The 18,724-nt window shown below is 35.6% G+C and overlaps 6 protein-coding genes across 8 annotated transcripts in view; 3 read left to right on the top strand and 3 right to left on the bottom strand.

Annotated features, from left to right (window-relative positions):
• LOC135140406 (uncharacterized) overlaps window positions 1-557 on the top strand; it is a 64,573-nt gene extending 64,016 nt beyond the window's left edge. The window contains exon 2 of the mRNA XM_064070935.1: window positions 197-557. Within this exon, the coding sequence (XP_063927005.1) occupies window positions 197-485 (289 nt within the window). The 3' untranslated portion in view covers window positions 486-557. The remainder of the gene's footprint in view (window positions 1-196) is intronic.
• A 79-nt stretch (window positions 558-636) lies between these two features.
• Window positions 637-2,743, top strand: LOC135140404 (E3 ubiquitin-protein ligase FANCL). Its single transcript, XM_064070934.1, has 6 exons — window positions 637-868; window positions 1,491-2,067; window positions 2,114-2,287; window positions 2,335-2,498; window positions 2,550-2,618; window positions 2,675-2,743. The coding sequence occupies exons 1-6, from the start codon at window positions 752-754 to the stop codon at window positions 2,705-2,707; spliced, it is 1,134 nt and encodes a 377-aa protein (XP_063927004.1). The 5' UTR covers window positions 637-751; the 3' UTR covers window positions 2,708-2,743.
• Window positions 2,741-5,986, bottom strand: LOC135140403 (SID1 transmembrane family member 1-like). 2 transcript variants are annotated; one of them, XM_064070933.1, is made up of 11 exons: window positions 5,758-5,986; window positions 5,512-5,710; window positions 5,177-5,454; window positions 5,039-5,122; window positions 4,398-4,689; window positions 3,931-4,346; window positions 3,761-3,878; window positions 3,478-3,717; window positions 3,189-3,427; window positions 3,032-3,142; window positions 2,741-2,981 (listed from the first exon to the last, which is right to left on the bottom strand). In XM_064070933.1, exons 1-11 carry the CDS (start codon window positions 5,902-5,904, stop codon window positions 2,805-2,807), a joined length of 2,301 nt encoding a protein of 766 aa, XP_063927003.1. In that variant the 5' UTR covers window positions 5,905-5,986; the 3' UTR covers window positions 2,741-2,804. The 2 variants fall into 2 exon arrangements, with proteins under 2 accessions (XP_063927003.1, XP_063927002.1); XM_064070932.1 differs by having other exon boundaries at window positions 3,931-4,689.
• Window positions 5,987-10,714: 4,728 nt separating this feature from the next.
• On the bottom strand, window positions 10,715-12,297 carry LOC135140413 (zinc finger Y-chromosomal protein-like). Its single transcript, XM_064070945.1, has 2 exons — window positions 12,120-12,297; window positions 10,715-12,066 (listed from the first exon to the last, which is right to left on the bottom strand). The coding sequence occupies exon 2, from the start codon at window positions 11,964-11,966 to the stop codon at window positions 10,761-10,763; it is 1,206 nt and encodes a 401-aa protein (XP_063927015.1). The 5' UTR covers window positions 11,967-12,066; window positions 12,120-12,297; the 3' UTR covers window positions 10,715-10,760.
• A 55-nt stretch (window positions 12,298-12,352) lies between these two features.
• LOC135140414 (zinc finger protein 711-like) lies at window positions 12,353-15,729 on the top strand. 2 transcript variants are annotated; one of them, XM_064070946.1, is made up of 3 exons: window positions 12,353-12,724; window positions 12,786-14,434; window positions 14,488-15,729. In XM_064070946.1, exon 3 carries the CDS (start codon window positions 14,496-14,498, stop codon window positions 15,621-15,623), a length of 1,128 nt encoding a protein of 375 aa, XP_063927016.1. In that variant the 5' UTR covers window positions 12,353-12,724; window positions 12,786-14,434; window positions 14,488-14,495; the 3' UTR covers window positions 15,624-15,729. The 2 variants fall into 2 exon arrangements, with proteins under 2 accessions (XP_063927016.1, XP_063927017.1); XM_064070947.1 differs by lacking the exon at window positions 14,488-15,729 and having other exon boundaries at window positions 12,362-12,724; window positions 12,786-14,366.
• A 370-nt stretch (window positions 15,730-16,099) lies between these two features.
• On the bottom strand, window positions 16,100-17,552 carry LOC135140415 (zinc finger Y-chromosomal protein 2-like). The gene is made up of 2 exons (XM_064070948.1): window positions 17,423-17,552; window positions 16,100-17,370 (listed from the first exon to the last, which is right to left on the bottom strand). Exon 2 carries the CDS (start codon window positions 17,172-17,174, stop codon window positions 16,188-16,190), a length of 987 nt encoding a protein of 328 aa, XP_063927018.1. The 5' UTR covers window positions 17,175-17,370; window positions 17,423-17,552; the 3' UTR covers window positions 16,100-16,187.
• Between the last annotated feature and the right edge of the window lie 1,172 nt (window positions 17,553-18,724).

Below are 18,724 nucleotides of genomic sequence, written 5' to 3'. Positions count from 1 at the left end.
TCTTTTTTATGGTGTTTCTTTTTGCCCGTAAAGTTCCACCACAAGATCGGTACCCACGGACCGAACGCCACCTCTCCTTTGCACTCGCCGGTCGAAACTGTGTCGAAACACTAAAAATACCCATACTCCATAAAACACACATGGTTCCCCACGTGGGTGTTTGCTTTACGACTGTACAACGTCTCTTTCGTTGCAGATGGAAGCGAGCGCTCCCGGACGATCAGCTGGAGGTTTTTCTATCCGGTGGAACCCGTAGATCCGAACTTGTGTGTTTACGAGCACAAGTTCACTTTTATGGGTACCTGCTGGTAGAAAGTGCGGCGAATGGAGCGACACCTGACGGCGAAAGCGTGCACTTGTGGCGGGGTCTGCTTGAGGTAGTAGGTTGTATAGTAAGTATTACACCTATTGGGAGTGCTGTACAGCCTGCTAACTTTCCCAGACTCGGGCTCTTTCATCCGGAAGACGACGAAAATGGGTTTTAGTCGATAGTTGTATATGATGTTTTTATTTTGTTGATGATGTTGTTGTATTGTGCAGAGGCTTAATTTGCCTATTCCCTGAGACCCTAACTTGTGATGTTACGTGGACTCTCACAAGCTAGCGACTCGGGTATTGGCGGATGGCACGCCGTCAACCGGTTAGGAATTTTTGTGGAATGGATTGGCAGCGGTTAGGTTGGTAGTGGTAATTTATCATCTGTCGTTGTAAAATGTCAACATTGTGGTTGTTTTGAATGTGAACAAGAAGAATGGCGAATTTATCGAAAATGGAGGAAAGCGAGTTGGAGTTGCTGTTGAAATATCCACTGCTGGCGTGCCACACCCAGGATGGGGCGAAACATTACGTCGGCAAAATTTTGTTCGGGGTAAATTAAGGATTGAGGTTATGTTATGATTTTTGCTTTACCAGTGTTTTCGAAACAGATTTTTTGGTATTTGTGTTTTATTTTTCATCCAGGTGACAATAGTAGTAACATTGTTTAAGTAATAAGTTGGTTCGATTGTGTGACTGACGAGAGTCACTTTGTGTATTATTAGAGATAATAAATTTAGTATGTAATAGGAAGTGTATATAAACGTTGTTCATCAGACACATTTAACTGAGTGTTATAAAAGGAAATGGAGTATTTATTGTTTAAATCAGTGGTAAACAGAAATGGTGATTGTGTATTTACAGAGATGCAATTCGGTCAACAAGTAACACTCAATATTTGTAACACAAGTACAAGTTTCAAGGCTAATTTATTTTCTCCGTGTACAGAATCGAAAAAACTGATTTTTTTAATTCATTACAATATTTTAAACTGTGGTTGTTGTGGATAACAAAAATATTATGTGTGGTATTGTTTGTTTGTATCTATGCACTCCACCCATGTTCGCTAAAACTGTTAAGATTGTTTCTAATAAATATGGCTGTGACAATTATTACAACCTACATCCCTTCAACAGTATGAAAAGCATGTCAAAATCCAATTTATCCTTTCACAGAACCACGACATAGATTTACACGTGGTTGAAGAAAACGTCCGTGAGAATCCAACTTTTAAGCTGAAAACGATCTATGGCGGCTCAATCGATGACGCTTTGTCCAAAATAACCGCCCCGAAAATTACAGAATTTGTGGACAAAATCGTTACAACTTTGGAGAACGAACCCGACCGAAAACCTCCCCAAAATTTAACGAAAGCGTATAGAAGAATTCTACAAGAATACTCAGAATTTACAGGATTCCACTTGACTATTAAAAAGTGCCAAATCTCGTCAGATTTATCAAAGATACACGTAACGACAGTAGACGAAGGATGCCGCGAGCACGGTCTAGATATTGCCGTCGACTGGAACGAAACGGCCATTTTCATACCACTCGGTCTTAATCTCCCTGAGCAAGTGACGAATAGCTTCCCCACGAATTTTCCTTACTTGACGGAGATCTACAGCAAATTTATTGCAGCAATAGAAGATCTGCAACCGTTCTTTGACGTCATGGACGACCTGGACAGAAGTTGCTGCGTTTTGGACCCAGAAGTGCCAACTAGACGCGATTGCTATCGTAGAATATGGCTTGGTGAATATTTTTTTTGTGGTATCAAGCACACATGGTTTGGTTGCAGATCAGAATTTGTCGGTGATGGTTATCGTAAATCTCGCGAACGTAAAATCTCGACCGGAACTAAAGTTTCTAGGTCCCGAACGGGTGGTCCAGCCTTGGTTTGAAAAACTTGGTGATAAGCTTGAGGATTGGGACGAAAAGAAGAATTTTGTGCAAGAATTGTTGAACATTCTAGGTGAAACGTCTGATTGGGGTATTTTGTTTTTCATCGGTTGATTCCAGGATTAGAAACATTCCCTGTGAAGCCCAGGCAGGATAGAGTTACGTTGATGGACGCTGGGGAGTGCAGTATATGTTTTTCGTTGCGTCTGAACGATAAATTGCCCGAAATTATATGCGAAAATAAGTGCTGTGAAAACCACTATCATGTTGAGTGTTTATATGAGGTAAAGAAAGGGTTTGTTGTTTTTTTTTTTTTTTGTAATAGAATTTCGTAGTGGCTTACTTCAATCAATTCCAAACGTATGTTTAACCAGCTGCACGGCCAGTGTCCAAATTGCGAAAAGGTAAAATAAAAACCAAAGTGATTTGGGGAGTTACTATTTTTGTTTTGTTTTTGTAGAAGATCGCTTGTCCCATTCCAGATCTAGTTTAAAACGATTGTACGTTTTCAAATAAAACTACAAAGCACGAGGTGAGTTTTAATGCCTATTCAGTCAATACAAGTGTAGCGGAAAGTACAAAATAAATTCTCAAAATACGATAATCTTACTCCTGTGAGTATGAGATAAATCGTCGTCCAAAGTTAACAGAACCATAAAAGTGAAAAACATCCCTATTGCGCTCAAAAAATGCCAAATATCGTGGAAGTCGTAGAATCTTAGAAACGCACACTCTTGGTTAAATTTTCGCGATTCTGCGGGAGTTTTCTAGGGAAAAAATTACTAACGCATTTTCCAAAACCAATATGGATACTTACAGACCAAGAGATGCTTCTATGGAGGAAGAAATACATAGCTGAAGCGGCACACAACCACGAAAGCGCCAGGAAAAACCAGGCTAATTTATTCACACGTTCTTTGTGAATGTACTGAAAAATTAACGTGATTTTTAGTTTTTCCACGTGTTTGTATTACCTTCATTATGATGTAGAAGAAGAAATACAATAACGTATTCGCCATAAAAACTGCTAAAAGGAAGAGAGCAAAGTCCTTCTGGTGGCCATAGAAGCCCCAGATTGCTAAAGCCCAATTGCATAAATTAGCTAGAACGAGTAAACACATCCGGGCTGTATGTATGGGCTTGATTACATTCAGAGGTCCAGATCCGAATTCATAAACACACGTACGCCACACTCCAATTACGAGATCTTTGTCTGAAATGGTAGTTTTTAAAAGCTAAAATCGACATGTTACCGTTACATACTTAATTTCCAACACCCCATGTAATATATTTGTATACTTAAATACAAGCAAGACGACACATAGATGATCGTGAAGATAATCCAGAAGTAGAGATTTCCTTCTAAAATTCCTATCATTCCGAGCAAGATAGCGACGGCTAAGACGCCGAAGGTTGCGCAAGCGGTGGCGTTGATGTCGGGATGACGGTTTTGGTAGAGCTTGACCATGCACAAGACCGCCATCACATACATAAAACTAGAGTCTGAGAAAAATTGTCAGGAAATTTGTCCGCATTACGAACTCACCGAATTGGAAATTCGCTTTGTTTGGACAGACGTGGTAGCTTCCAGAAAGAACTCCTTCCATCATCAGGGCCACGCCCATCGCATAGAACATTCCATAGTGTTGCGGGATGCCATATTGCTTTAATAGTATAAAATTTCGATTACAAAAAAAAAACAGCGATTTTGCATACCCTGTCAAAATTTAAGTCCTTGTGCAAAATCTCCCTCCTGTATGTAATGACGAGGAACAGAAGTCCCAACAGCACATACCCGCTATTGGAAAACACGTGATTAAAATCGCTGATCACCCCGACGGGATGTGCACACAGAAAATTATAATAGCAAAGATCCTGTTGTCCTGTTTCGTTCAAGACCCTCTGATACGTCACCACCAATTGTATGACGGGCAAGCCGTAAAACAGCGCCACCGTTAGCACATTGTAGAGGTACAAATACGACTTGTACTTGTGTACCCGAGGATCCATCCTGGCCAGATCGCTCAAATAAATCACCGATTTCCTCAACCGAATGCCTCTGTCTTGGTCGGATTCCGAGACCACGTCATATTCGGTTTCGTCGAGCGAGATGTCGTCAGCGGCTTCGGCACCTGGAAAAAGGCCCGCGCTATCCGGGTGCCCCAGGGAATGCAAATACGTACACGTCGTGCTGGGCGTCGGCACCTCGCAGCTAACGTACTCCATTTGCTTTGGCACGTAGCTGCGTTTCGAACAGAAAATGAAACCCGCAACGAAAACAAAGTAGAAGGCACCGATGGAACCCAAAGTCACGAGGACTGCCTTGACGTAATCTTCGTAAGAAATGCTCGGTTTGACGATGAGGGTTATCGATTTCATGCGGTTGGTTATGGAGATGCCGGCGGAGCCGAGGCAGTCGGAGTCGTCGGATTTTGCCACGAAGACGGCGAAGAAACCATACGGAAACTTATATTTCTGAAAGATCGGGAAAAATCAATATATTCAGCACAGTTTTACGCTCTGTGTACGCTTCAGTTAGGCCATAATTACTTTATTATGTTTACCAAATAGAAACAAAATCAAGGTTACTCATAAAAAATTGGTAAAAATTTCGTCGCCCTGAAGCGTAGCCAAACAAATTCCTCTAGAGTCGTTCTTAATTTAACTAATACAATTGACTGCCTCATTCATTAATTTGAACCACAAAAACAGAGTCATAATATTGCATATTTCAGAGGATTTACTCAGCAAAATTTTGAGATGAGGTCATCAAATTGTTGGTGGGGATGATTTTGGTTGGGGTTTTACAAAAAATTAAACTCACAGGTATTGTGATCCCTCCTTGTGTACTAACAGTCTCGTAAAAGCCCCTGAACGTGATATCCTGATTGGTATCAAAGACAGGACACTACACAAAACAATTGAAAGCATTATAGTGTCTCTGGACCTCTCTCATACTTACGCTAGCATTCTGAATACTGACAGTCATGCAAACGAAATCGTTCGAGAACACCTCCAATATAACAGTCTCATAGTTCGAGTTCACCTCCTCTGACACATTAGTAGAAAAATTGTAAAAATAATACCTCGGTTCGCTCGGCGTAATAGTAAAGTTATACTGTATAGAAGGCTGAATAAAAAAGTCTTCTTGGTAATCTACCTTCACAGAAAAAGTCACATTTTTCTCTGAAGCCGTCGCAACGCTGACGATGGGGCTATCCACCCTGACGTTTCCCATCCCTTAAACTTCAAGTTCTTAATACGAATGTATTAAGAATTGGCAGTAGACAAACCGACCTTTGGGCAAATAACGTCGGTACATGTCATGACACAACGTCCGGGATATTTTGGTGAAATTGTTGTTGCCCGAATCGCTCTCCAGGATCATGGGCAGCTGCCATGACACCAACTCTTTTGGTTGCCTTGCAACTACCATCAAGGGGGTGGAGAGATCGGCATTGCTGCTGTTTATGGAAACTCTCGGTGGATATATTAGCTGAAGAAATAAATTTAGTCGTCGCAATGAACGCTCCGAAAAAATACCTCTTCAGCCGCAAAGTCCAGGATGTACTCAACCGACTTGTTAATGTTGAAGTCATAATAATCACTATAATTTAAACGTACATATGTAGGGTTAAAACTATCACAATTTACAGTCACAGCACCGATTACTAGTAGCAAAAACAACATTTTCGTCCCGTTATCTCACCTCATCGTTTTTTAATAACTAATAAAGAAGTTTGAGGTTAGTAATGTCAAAGTTGGTTACTTTTTTATTAGAAACAAAAACCACTATTTTCTGGACTGTCAAGCTCGACGAGGTTAAGAAATTTGTTAAATTTTTCGAAACTTTTAGGTAAACTGAAATGTCGTTCCGCGAATCTTCAGAAAAACGTCTTTGTATATTAACAAAGACCGGTTAAGGGGACTCGCTAGACGAGGTATAACATTTTTTTGGTTTTTTGTATGAAAAAATTATATTAATATAGATGTATCATACATCAAACATCAAACTGCAGCTTTTTTCATATTCTAGAGCGCAGAGACCAGTTCAATCAATTAAAAAAATATGGCTGAGAAATATCGTAAAAAAAGCACCATTGTATGTTTTCTTTTCAAGTTTTTTGAGTCATAACCATCATAGAATCGCTTGAAAATTCGCACATGGATAAAACATCACTTTTTACAGGCCGCAGAGTCATTAAATGTTTGTTAGTGGTACAATTTGTTTAAACAATAATGTGTTTATTAAAATCAAAATATACCACAAATTAATGCAAAATACGTCGAATTTTTTTAACAGGAATATTAGAGGAAAATTACTGATCTATTGGTTAGCAGAGTTTTTAACAAAAACTAACAATTATTGAAAAAAATGGGTATCAATTCGACAGATTTTGAGCCGTTAGTTCAGTACTTTACAGATAGGAGATTTACGGAAGCGACTTTCCAGGTAAAACCCTTATCGCCTGCTCTACCATAAGCTGATTGTTAGCGTTCTCGGCTGATTTTTCTAATTTATGGCAAGGAGATCAGTTTTATAACAAGCTGCCAGGACCGGCCGTAGTAATCTGTTGTTAAGGAAATTAACTTTTACGCAATGAGGTACTATCATAAAACCGAATTAAAACTGGGGAACTATAATATTTTTACTCCACTCAGGATCCTGAATTCAATACACATGATTACTAAAAATTCATTGTAATATTATTGTTAATACATACATATTTTGCTTTGTTAATTAATAAAACTAATAAACATATTTATAATAATAATAAAAAATATATAAAATACAGCTTTTGTTTAACACGTATAAGTAGCTAAGTGTATCTACTACTTATCCCAGAAAGGAGGTGTTTTAAAAAAGCCCTACGCCCAGTAACTTCTCCCTTCATTGTTTACTCGAAAAAAGTGCTCGTATATGTTTTCATTTGCCGAGAGATCATTTTCAAAATATATTTATAATAAAAATATGCAAGTCTTGGTGATGAAAGATGTACTCCTAATAAATTATTAAAGTACATAAAAAAATAGAAACAAATTTTATATATTTCAAAAAAATCTCTCGCAAAGGCAGGTTCCTTTTTCTTCTTGAATCAATTATTTCGGGCAATAATGCGCCAAAGTAAAATCTGCCAAGTTTATCTACCATCTTTTTACATATTTCTTCGTCTTTATACCAAAATTTTTTCTATATTTATTCCTTTGGGTGTCCACACAACAAAATAAACTTGTGAAATACCCGTAACAAGCATTTGTCCCTGGACTTGAAAATAGTAGTCATGATTTTTTTTAGTTTCAATTCTCTGTCTGTCAATGTACAAAATTTGATTATTCTTTTTCTAACCGCTTCTTCGGGAGACAAATCTTGCGATTTTGAAGGACATTTAATTTCGACTAATGCACTCCTATCCTCTAGAACCCTGTCTGGACTAGCAGCCAAGTAAGGAATTAGGAAATTGTTTTGAAATAAACAAGCCACACCGTTCAGTTTTTATATTTTTATTTATTTCAAAACACTTGACAGCTCTTTCCTCACTTTGTTGTCCATAGTATGTATGACTATTATCTTTAAATGTACTGTACAACAGAAACTCCACAGTTCTAGCTGTTGTTGTAGTTGGTCTAGGTTTGTAAATACGTCCAAAATTTGAAGCCGTAACCCTAATTTCTCTTTCTTTTGCCCAAATGTGCCTGTTGCCTAGTGTCTATTTCAATTTTGTCTAAATTCAAAGATAATTTTCTCAAAAAAACCTCTTTGGCTGTCACAAATGTTTCTACATCCATGTCAGGATTATCTAAAAAATATTTAAACCATAATCGCAGTCGGGACCAGCATACGTACATTTTTTTATGACAAATTTTTTTTACGAATACTTTGTCTAAGACGAGTGTGTTTCATCGACGAACAATATTTTTTTCTTATTAAACCAGGACCGTTTTAATCACAATAATATATTTACTTATCCCCTCCTAAAAAATGGATGACGCCACACCAAAATTTTGCTGAATAAATCCTATCTAAATTGTATAAAATATGATGAGTCTCTCCTTGTGATTTATCATTCCATTCATATTTTTTGGATTTGCATATACAGGATGACCCCAAAAATTAATGAATGCGTAAATTTACTTTATTGATTTAATCAGGAACTACAGAACCCAAAGCTTTGAAATTTTGCAAATGTTTTAAGGTTATAAAGACCATAATAAATTTTTAGTCAAAATATATTTGCTTATCCTCTCCAAAAAATTGATCACGTCAGCGCAAAAGTTTGCCGAATTCTATTTAAAATGTACAAAATATGATGAGTCTCTTCTTGTAATTTATCATTCCATTCATATTTTTTGAATTCGGATATACAGGGTGACTCAAAAAATTTAATGAATGCGCAAATTTATTTTATTGATTTAATCAGGAACTACAAAACCGAATGCTTTGAAATCTAATGTGAAAAAAAAACAGAATAGGCATGCAGTCGTCACGTTTCCGATAGCGGGTGAAATACTGTCTAAACTCTTTAGACCAATTTTTTTGATTTTCCCATTTCTCCATTTCTCAATTTTTCAATGTTTCAGTTTGGGATTTTTTCACTGTTTCGATTCTTTTTCATTCCATTTTTAGATTTTTCAATATTTCAGCTTTGGAATTTTGCAATATTTCGTTTCTTCAATTTTTCAAATTTTTGATATTGTGTTCTCTCGGTTTTTAAATTTTTCGATATTCTAATTTTTCAGTTTTTGAAGTTTTAGGTTTCTAGATTTCTCACTATCTCGACTTTTCGATTTTTTAGTTCCATGATTTTTCAATTTGTCGAATTTTTAAATTTTAGCTTTTTTGTTTTCTTTGACGTTTTGAGTTCTCGATCATTCGATTTTGTGAGTTTTCAGGCTTAAATTTTTTTTGTTGTTCAATTCTTGGGTTTTTAAAATTTTTGTTTTTTAAATTGTCCTATTTATCAACTTACTGGGATTTCAATGTTTTGATTTTTTGATTGTTCAATTTCTCGATTTTTTGAATTTTTTGTTTTTGATACGATTTTTTTTTTCAAAAATTTTCAGTTTTTCAATTTATTAACTTTACGATACTTCGGTTTTGCTCGATTTCGATTTCCCAATTTTGCGACATATTACTGTTGGGATTTTTCAATTTATCGATTCTTCATATTTTCGGTTTCTCGAATTTCTTCATTTTTCGATTTCTCAATTTTTCGATTAACTGATTTTTTGATTTTCCCATTTCTCTATTTCTCGATTTTTCAATTATTTCTTCAATTGTGATTTTTCAATCTTTCGATTTCTGGATTTTTCAATGTTTCAGTTTTGGATTTTTTCACTTTTCCGATTCTTCAATTTTCTTTTCATTTTTCAGTTTTTCAAGATTTCAGTTTTGAATTTTTTCACTTTTTCGATTTTTCAATTTTCCTTACATTTTTCAGTTTTTCAGTATTTCAGTTCTGGGATTTTGCAATGTTTCGGTTCTTCAATTTTTCCATTTTTTGATGTTTCGATTTCTCGGTTTTTCAATTTTTCGATAGGTATTTTAATTTTTCAATTTTTAAGTTCTAGATTTTCCGTTAATTTTTTTGTTTTCCTTGATGTTTTGATTTCTCGATTATTCGATTTTTCAAGTTCTCGGTTTAGATTTTTTGGTTTTCCAATTCTTCGATTTTTAAATTGTTTAATTTTTAGATTGTTCAATTTCTCGATTTTTAGATTTTTCAATTTTTCGGTTTACCGATTTTTTTGAATTAAAATGTTTGAATTTTTCAATTATTAACTTTCCGATTTTTCAATTTTCGTCTAATTTGATTTCTTAATTTTTTGATTTTTTGACTCCTCTACTGTTGATGTTTTGATTTCTCAATGTTTCAATTTTTAACATTCCGATGTTTCGATTTTTCGACTTTTTGGCTTTTCGAGTGTTCAATTTTTTGATTTTTGAATTTTAAATTTTTGTTTTTTTTTTTATTTTTTTGGTGTTTCGATTTCCCAATTCTTCAATTTTTCGATATTTTAATTTTTCAATTTTTCCAATTTTTAAATTTTTGATTTTTCTTTTCTTTTATTTCTCAATTTTTGGATTTTTTAAATTTTACAGTTTTCGATTTTACTATTTTTTGATGCTTGGATTTCTCAATTTTTCAAGTTTTCAATACTCATTTTTTCAGGATTTGAATATTGAGAACTTTTCAATTTCTGGATTTTCAATTTTCAGATATTTTAATATTTTGGTTTTTTAATGTTTCGATTTTTGGGTATTTTGATTTTTCGATTTTTCAGATTTGTTGTCTATTTTAAGTATATTTCATTTTTTGCGTTTAAGGCAACAAATGGCGCCCAATTCAAACTTGTCTCTCGTCTAGCGTTCCCCCTTAACGAAAAGGCTAAAATCGCCTGTAAGATAGGCAACCAACTATTCAACAAAACAGGTAAAAATTATGTGACAAGTCCATACAATTTTCGCAGTGTTATATACGGAAAAAAGAAACCATTTTATTAATTTAACGTATTTATTTACAAGATGACACGTGAAAATATAAATATCACAAAATCGTGTTTATCTTCAAACATGTAATATCCTGTTCATTTGAATGACGTGCTAGTACATGCCTCCTTAAATGCGAATTTCTTTTTCCTTTATATGGACACATTTTACATTCGAACCACTTAATATCCTTGTCATCCAGATGACGTGCAATCAAGTGGGCTTTTAAAGTCGAGCTTGACTTAGCTTTGTACGAGCAGCTATCACATCTGTACCACGTGACACTCAGTTTATCCGCATGTAGCGAATTCACGTGTTTTTTCAAAGCAAAGTTAAATTTGCTTTTGTATGGACAATTTCCACATTCGTACCACTTTGTATCTCGCTCCCCCGAATGGTGTACATTTATATGTTGTTTTAAATTGTACGTTTTCTTAGCTTTGTATGGGCACTGTTTGCATTCGTACCACTTGATGTCGTCTTCGTCCATATGTCGCGCGTTTATGTGGCTTTTCAAAGCCGACTTTTGTTTAGCTTTGAATGGGCACTCTTCACATTCGTACCACTTGATGTCTTTTTCGTCGAAATGCTTCGTAATTATGTGTTCTTTTAAACGATAGTGTCCTTTAGCTTTGTAGGGACACTTGTCACATTCGTACCACGTGATGTCCTGTTCATTTAAATGTCTCGCAGTTATGTGTCTTTTTAAGTGAACGTTACTTGTAGCGTGGTACGGACACTCTTTACACTGGAATTTTTTAACGACGTCTTCGTCCATATGCCGAGCGTATAAGTGTTGCTTTAAAAGACTTTTCAGTTTAGCTTTGTATGGGCACTCTGTGCACCGATACCAAGGTACTTCGTCGTCGCCAGAGTGTTTCAGAATTTTATGCCTCGCTAAATTTGATTTAAATTGGGTCTTGAACTTGCATTGAGCACAACTGTGCCACGCGAGAAAATTTCTTTCAGTTGCTTTCATTACTGCTGGATTTACCAAACATTTTGTTGTGTGTTGGAGCCAATTAAGTACAAAATGTGTCTCAAAGTTGCATTTTTTGCAATTATATCTTTGAATTCTGTATCGGTTTGATGAAGCTTCACTTCCATTTTTAACGTTGTGATGTTCGTTAATGTGTTGCTTGAGGAGGAGGTTTAGTTCTGTGTGGAAGTTGCAATCTTTGCAGAAGTAAGTTTCTATTTTGGAATTTTCACAGTCAAAAGATGTTGCGGTGTTGTGGTTTACCATTGGGGAAAGTAATTGCATAAGATGAGTGCAGACTTTACATTTGTGCACGTTTTTATACAAAATTGTCCGATTTGCGAAAATGTTGTCAAAATATTCACGAATTGACGTCCTGGTTTAGCTGGAAGAGTGAAGAGATTTTAGCAAATTATTCAGTTTAAAAATAACGAGTACCTTATATTTTGAGAGAAAAGCAGTTAAGCATTCCATTTCACGACAGAAAGTGTCTTTTCTTACTACTGGCGACATAATATCACCTGTATTGTTGGATTTTGTTGCATAAATATAACCACAGAACATAACCTTTTCGCCCCTCAGGTCATGTGATAACTGATAACTTACGTCAAATCTAGTAACTTTTATCAAAAAAAGTCTCTAGATTATAATAAAAAAAAATTTCAAATAAATACTAGTCGTCCTAGGCATTGAAGAGTATGTCGAACAAGGGATCAACAATAATTTCATGCATTCAAAACAGGTCCAAGATACATTAAACCAATTTATTCACCAAAGATCATGTCTGCAAATCGTGGATAGTCAGTTGGGGATTTTTTTGTCGATGTAACCACAGAGTATGTAACCAAATTTGACATTTCAGACTTAGGAGGGGAGGGTTTTGTGTTGAGGTTATGCACTGGACAAAAATTTTAGTAAATTTATTAGATATTCAAAACATTTCTAATAATTGGAAAAATTTACTTCAGTCATTGCAAACTCAAATAATTACTCGAGTCGAAGAATAGAGTTCATGACATTTAAGCCCGAATAAAGTTATTAAGGTAAGAAAAGACCCATTGATGACTTCAGTGCCGTAAAAATTAAACGTTGAATGAATTTAAGGACGAAAAAATGTCAAGTTCAGCGAAGTTCATTCATGAAGGTCTCCCCTTGAAAGAAGAACACTCACCGATGACCTTTTTCAACTGCGAAAACGCCAACATCGAAAGTTATTACTGCAACAGCTGCAAGTTTCAAACACAACTAAAACTATATTTCAAACAACACATTCTAAAACACGTTGACCGAGAAAACCGGGTTTTATTATTACGAGAATACGCCATCAAAAATTATAGTTGTAAGTGGTGCAGTTTCGAAACACACTTTCTTTTCAAATGGTTGCAACACACTGTGACATGTTCCGAAAGTAAGGGGGGTCCCCGCGTGAATTTTTGTGCCAAGAACGACGCTTGCACGTGGTATGCTTGTGATCAGTGTTCGTACCAAACCAAGTACAAGTGGAGTTTGAAAAACCACACGAATATTCGACACACCGATCTGCAGCACATTAAATGGTACAAATGTGAAAAGTGCCCGTACAAAGCGAAAGAAAGTTCTCGTTTGAAACGACACATAATCGCACACCACATAGACGAGAAAGACATCAAGTGGTACGAATGTGAAAAGTGCCCATACAAAACCAAGGAAAAAGCGAGCTTGAACAGGCACTCGAAGACACTGCACATGAACGAACAGGATATCAAGTGGTACAATTGCGAAAAGTGTTCGTATAAAGCTAAAGTCAACTACAATTTAAAAAGACACATGAAAATACGACACACGGATGAAAGGGACGACATCAAATGGTTCGAATGCGATCAATGTACATACAAAACTAAAGAGAAGTCGAACTTGAATAGGCACATACAGAATCGACATTTGGATGAAAAAGATGTTAAGTGGTATGAATGCGAACAGTGCCCGTATAAAGCAAAAGACAGATCGACTTTGAAGGATCACGTGATCGCGCGCCATTTAGACGAAAAGGATATTAAATGGTACGAATGTCAAAAATGTCCATACAAGGCTAAAAGTAAGTCGCATTTAAAAAGCCACTTCTCGAATCAGCATCTGGACAAAAAGGACATTAAGTGGTATGAATGCCAAAAGTGTCCATACAAGGCTAAAGGGAGACATCACTTGAAGTACCACGTAAATGCACGCCATAAGGAAGAACGGGATATTAAATAATCTGTTCTTGAATTTTGTTGTTGTTGATTTACAAATTCAAAAGATAATCGTTAGATTTCAGTGATAATATTGTTAAATGATGTTTTATTTATTAATGTATTTGCGAAAATATATACATATAAAAGCCACAAGTGTATTGTGTGTTGCATATGCAATGTCAAAATTCTGAGGTTTTGAGGTTAGTTTCTTCGATTTTTTTCAAAAATTTAAGTATTACAAACACCAGAAAAGTGTATGTTCAATAGTTGTGTCGTAGGTTTTATTGGTTAACTAATCAGAGATTTTAGGAAATAAAATAAATGTTTTATTACTTTCGGTGACAAAAGTCAAACTGCATTATGTGTTGCATATATTACAAGTTTGAGGTTATGGGATGTTTTAAAAGTTTGATTTTTTCGATTTGAAGAAATTTTCGACAACTTGGAAACAAAAAAAAAACAAAAACCGCCCGAATGGTGTAATTAATTATGAACTTTACCCAACAGAGTGGACCTGAAATTTTTGAGGTTATAAATCAAACGGTAAGTAAACACATAGAAGTTGTACCATACTAAAACGATAATTAACAAATTAGGAAGCAAAATGTCGATTCTGGACAATTCTGGGGACTTTGGTGCTAGCTTAAGGTCTCCGAAAAATTCGTTGCCACTTTTCAAATGCGGAAATGCCGTTGTAGAAACCTACCACTGCAAGGAATGTGTTTTTCAAACAGACTTAATCATTGTTTTAAAAAAACACGTTAACATACATTGTAGGAAACGGGAAGAAGATTCACAATTTGCCATTCACAACTACATTTGTGGTAAATGTAACTTTGAAACCCACTTTGCTATCAAGTGGTTTCAACATAGCTCGGCTTGTCTGAGTGATGAGGAAATTTCAGAAATATCCAATTACACCAGATTGCCCAAAAGAAATGTCACCAGTTGGTACAATTGTCTGCAGTGTGGGAACATGTTCAAATATAAACATTCCATGAAAAAACACACCATTTTCATGCACTCGAATGAATTATGTTGGTATCAGTGTACGAAGTGCCCCTTCAAGACTAAAAGAAGCGGCGACTTAAAGCGGCACATACATGGACAACATTCAGATGAACGAGACATTAAATGGTACAATTGTGAAAAGTGTTCATACAAAACTAAACACAGCTCGAATTTAAAAAAGCATATAACTGCTCAACACGTTAAGTTGAATCAATGTAGAAACTGTCCATACGTAGCTAGAGGTTATATGGACTTAAGAAACCACTTAAAAAAGTGTCACTTGGACGGCCGACATATTAAGTGGTATAAGTGCGAGAAGTGCCCATACAAAGCTAAACAGAGTTTTAATTTAAAATCGCACATCACTTCGCGCCATTTGGACGAGAAGGAGATTCAGTGGTATAACTGTGGAGAGTGTCCGTACAAGGCAAAAACAAAGGATCATTTGAGAAAACATACAAATGCGCGCCATTCCACTGAACAAGATACGAAGTGGTTTCAATGCAGCAAGTGTCCATACAAAGCCAAGGATAATTCTACTTTGAAACGACACAAAAATATGCGCCATTTGGACGACAAGGACATCAAGTGGTACAAATGTGAAAAGTGTCCCTACAAAGGCAAAAATAGATATGATTTGAAAAGGCACGCAATTGCTCTTCATTTCAGTGAAGAGAATATAAAACTTTTTGGTACAGCATGGGAAAAGCAGTTGGAGTGAATAATTACGGGTTAATACCACGACAATTTTTTTATTGACGTAAAATAAAAATAAGTGTTATCATGTAATTTTCATTTTTTGAACTGAAGCCGGGAAAGTGTTTAATAGAATCTGGTGATATTTTTACAACTTTGTTTGATCCTCTCTTATGGTTATTAAAAAATCCAGAAAAAAAACTACATGTATTGTGTTTTGCATATTTGGCGTTGTTGAGGTTATGTACGATTTCCTTCTACAGAATGAATTAATTTTCTTTCCTTCCGTGGAGACAAAGATGTCAAGTATAACTCAACTTAATTAAATTTATAACTAGAGATTATATTTATTTGATTAAAAAATTGCTCAAAGGTTTTTTCGACAAAACTTTCCTCGCCCCTAACAATATATGCAACCGACAATACGCTAGTACAAACATGGCTTTTTCAAGAACACACTCAGTAGCCAGTAATATCGTAGTTTTAAACTAAGTAAACGACTTTTAAGATGAAAAATAACATATTTAATTATAAAAACATATTTTCTCTTACAACGTAACAAACGATAACTAACACAACACATATTCCATCATGAGGCACACTTATGTCTCGATTCCTTAACTTTAGCTCTGTAAGGGCAGTTTTCGCACTGGTACCACACAACGTCTTCATCGTTTAAATGGTACGCATTAATGTGACTCTTCAAATGAGAATTTCTTTTACCTCTATACGGACACAGCGTACATTCGTACCACTTAATATCCTGTTCGTCCAAATGTCGCGCAATTACGTGTCTTTTAAGCACGGAATTTTCCTTAGCTTTGTACGCACATTTATTGCATTCGTACCACTTAATATCACCCTCGTGCAAATGTCGTGCGTTCACGTGTCTCTTTAAATGAGAATTGCTTTTAGCTTTGTACGAACACTTGTCACACTTATACCATTTGATGTATTGTTCGTCTAAATGGCGCGTATTCACGTGAATTTTTAAATTCCAGCCATCTTTAGCTTTGTAGGGACACTTTCGGCATTCGTACCATTTGATGCCGTTTTCGTCCAGGTGGTGCGTCACAATATGTCTTTTTAAATTCGAAATTTGTTTACCTTTGTACGGGCACTTTTTGCATTCATACCATTTAATTTCGTGTCCGTCCAAATGACGCGCATTGATGTGATTTTTTAGCGTCGTTATATACTTGCTTTTGTACAGACACTGTTTACATTGGTACCACTTAATACTCGGTTCATCAAAATCCATAAGTATGTGTCGTCGTAAGTTAAATCGTCCATTGTTTCCCACACATGATGCAGTGTGCTGAAACCATTTAAACGAAAAATGTGTTTCAAAATTGCACTTTTCACAGATGTACTTTCGAATTACGTATTTCTGAAAGGAGAAACCTAAACCTTCACTTTGTCTTGTAACGCCGTGACATTCTTGAAGGTGGTGCTTAAAAAGAACTGTTAGTTGTGTTTCAAAATCACAGTCTTTGCAGTAAAAAGTTTCGATGTTGGCGCCCCCACAGATGAAATGTTGTAACAATGAAAGGTGTCTTCTGATGCGGTTCGCCATAACGAAAACTTTACAATTATGAGTATTCTTGAGGGAAACTCCGAGGTGTGCACATACATGTCAGAATTTTTCAGGAAATGCTACCGTTTGTTTTCTTATTTTCTGCAAAACTAGTAAACTCTTTATCCATATTTGCTCTTAGGTATAATTTGGTGGACGACGGTCCATAGTTACAAAATTTCGATCTCTGGCGAACCTACATAAAAATTTCTGTAAGGCATTTAAACAATTTTTGGGACTTTTCTTACAGGAAGTTTGTTGTTAAAACTGTTTCAAATGTTTAAAAACTTCTACAAACATATGTACTACACCATAACCTATATTTTTCCTACCAGCTCATGGAGTATGCAACACACAATACACAATATTTTAACACTCGACATTCGTACATTTAATAGTCCGTTCGTCAACGTAGCACACTTTTATGTGATTGTTAAGGTTTGAACTTTGAACGGTGCTTAATTTTGTGTGAGATTGGTGTCAATTAACATCTTATTGTTGTAAATAACGCGCATTTAAGACTTTCCTGTGTCTTGTATTGTGTGTTGCATAATATATGAAAGTTTATAGATAATTTCGAGCAATTTTTAAACTTTAAAATTGGGTTGGTTTGGATTATTGGACATCAGAACTGTTCGTTAAACGCATTACGAATGCTTAAGGGTCGATTTATAAACTTGTCGCTGAGGTTGCTGTTCGCCGTTGACGTTGTGTTTTCAACCAATCATCAACCAATGAAATAGCGATCTGTGGCGTGGCAGGGAGTCTGTGGTACAAATTATATTCTGGGGAGTTTAATTTTATAGTGGCGGCATTAATCGTACCTTTGGTACATTGTTGGTTGCCTAACATTTTCGAATGATGAACAGCTGCTTTTATAGCGAAATAAACTCATCAGTTTAGGTCCCTAGTACCTAGTACCAACAAAAACAACAAAACAAACAAAACAAAGTGTTTCAGTTCTTGAATGTTGGAAGTTCACTTGTACGAGATTTCACTGAAAATGTTTATAACTGTAAAGTTTGTCCATATTTAACGTAAATATTGATACTGTAAAGTATGGATAAACTTTACAGCGAAGGACATTGTGTAAAACATCGACACTTCAGACTTCAGTTATTCAGTCGAGGTGAATCGAGTTGTGTGTTTAAGAAGCAACGCCAACTGTATGTTTAATAAAGGTTTTTTAACTTACTGAGATCACAAATTTTAATTAATGCACTTTTACCTTTGTAGTATGCGTTAATAAAAAAGTGAACTTCGAAATATGTATGCCAAAAGCCGTGTTGTGTTGAAAGCACGACATGTATTGAGTGTTGCATAACCTGGATTTTTTTTGAGTTTGTTATGAAACATTTCCACCGCATCTAAAATAATGGAAACATAGTAAAATTTGTTTCAAAAAGGCGGTGTTTATCAGCTTAAATAAACTGCAGCGACATAATTTAAACAAACATTCAACCTTTGAGGTTATGTCGAGGAAATTAATACAACAAACTCCGGTCCAAGGCAAGTACAACAATAAAAACACACATGGATGTGTGCACTTA

Source organism: Zophobas morio, unplaced genomic scaffold, assembly GCF_036711695.1.
Source record: "Zophobas morio isolate AGI-343-1 ecotype UQ-CSIRO unplaced genomic scaffold, CSIRO_AGI_Zmor_V1 ptg000040l, whole genome shotgun sequence".
Lineage (NCBI taxonomy): Eukaryota > Metazoa > Arthropoda > Insecta > Coleoptera > Tenebrionidae > Zophobas > Zophobas morio.
The sequence above is the reverse complement of the archived record's forward strand: the minus strand, read 5'-3'. Positions and strand labels throughout refer to the sequence as shown.

Coding starts and splice junctions, on each gene's coding strand:
- LOC135140404 (XM_064070934.1), top strand. CDS start 752: ATGGCGAATTTATCGAAAATGGAGGAAAGCGAGTTGGAGTTGCTGTTG. Junction 869..1,490: donor TCGGCAAAATTTTGTTCGGG/GTAAATTAAGGA, acceptor ATCCTTTCACAG/AACCACGACATAGATTTACA. Junction 2,499..2,549: donor ATGTTGAGTGTTTATATGAG/GTAAAGAAAGGG, acceptor AGAATTTCGTAG/TGGCTTACTTCAATCAATTC.
- LOC135140403 (XM_064070932.1), bottom strand. CDS start 5,904: ATGTTGTTTTTGCTACTAGTAATCGGTGCTGTGACTGTAAATTGTGAT. Junction 4,690..5,038: donor AAGGAGGGATCACAATACCT/GTGAGTTTAATT, acceptor CCGATCTTTCAG/AAATATAAGTTTCCGTATGG. Junction 3,718..3,760: donor CAAAGCGAATTTCCAATTCG/GTGAGTTCGTAA, acceptor AATTTTTCTCAG/ACTCTAGTTTTATGTATGTG.
- LOC135140413 (XM_064070945.1), bottom strand. CDS start 11,966: ATGCAATTACTTTCCCCAATGGTAAACCACAACACCGCAACATCTTTT.
- LOC135140414 (XM_064070946.1), top strand. CDS start 14,496: ATGTCGATTCTGGACAATTCTGGGGACTTTGGTGCTAGCTTAAGGTCT.
- LOC135140415 (XM_064070948.1), bottom strand. CDS start 17,174: ATGGCGAACCGCATCAGAAGACACCTTTCATTGTTACAACATTTCATC.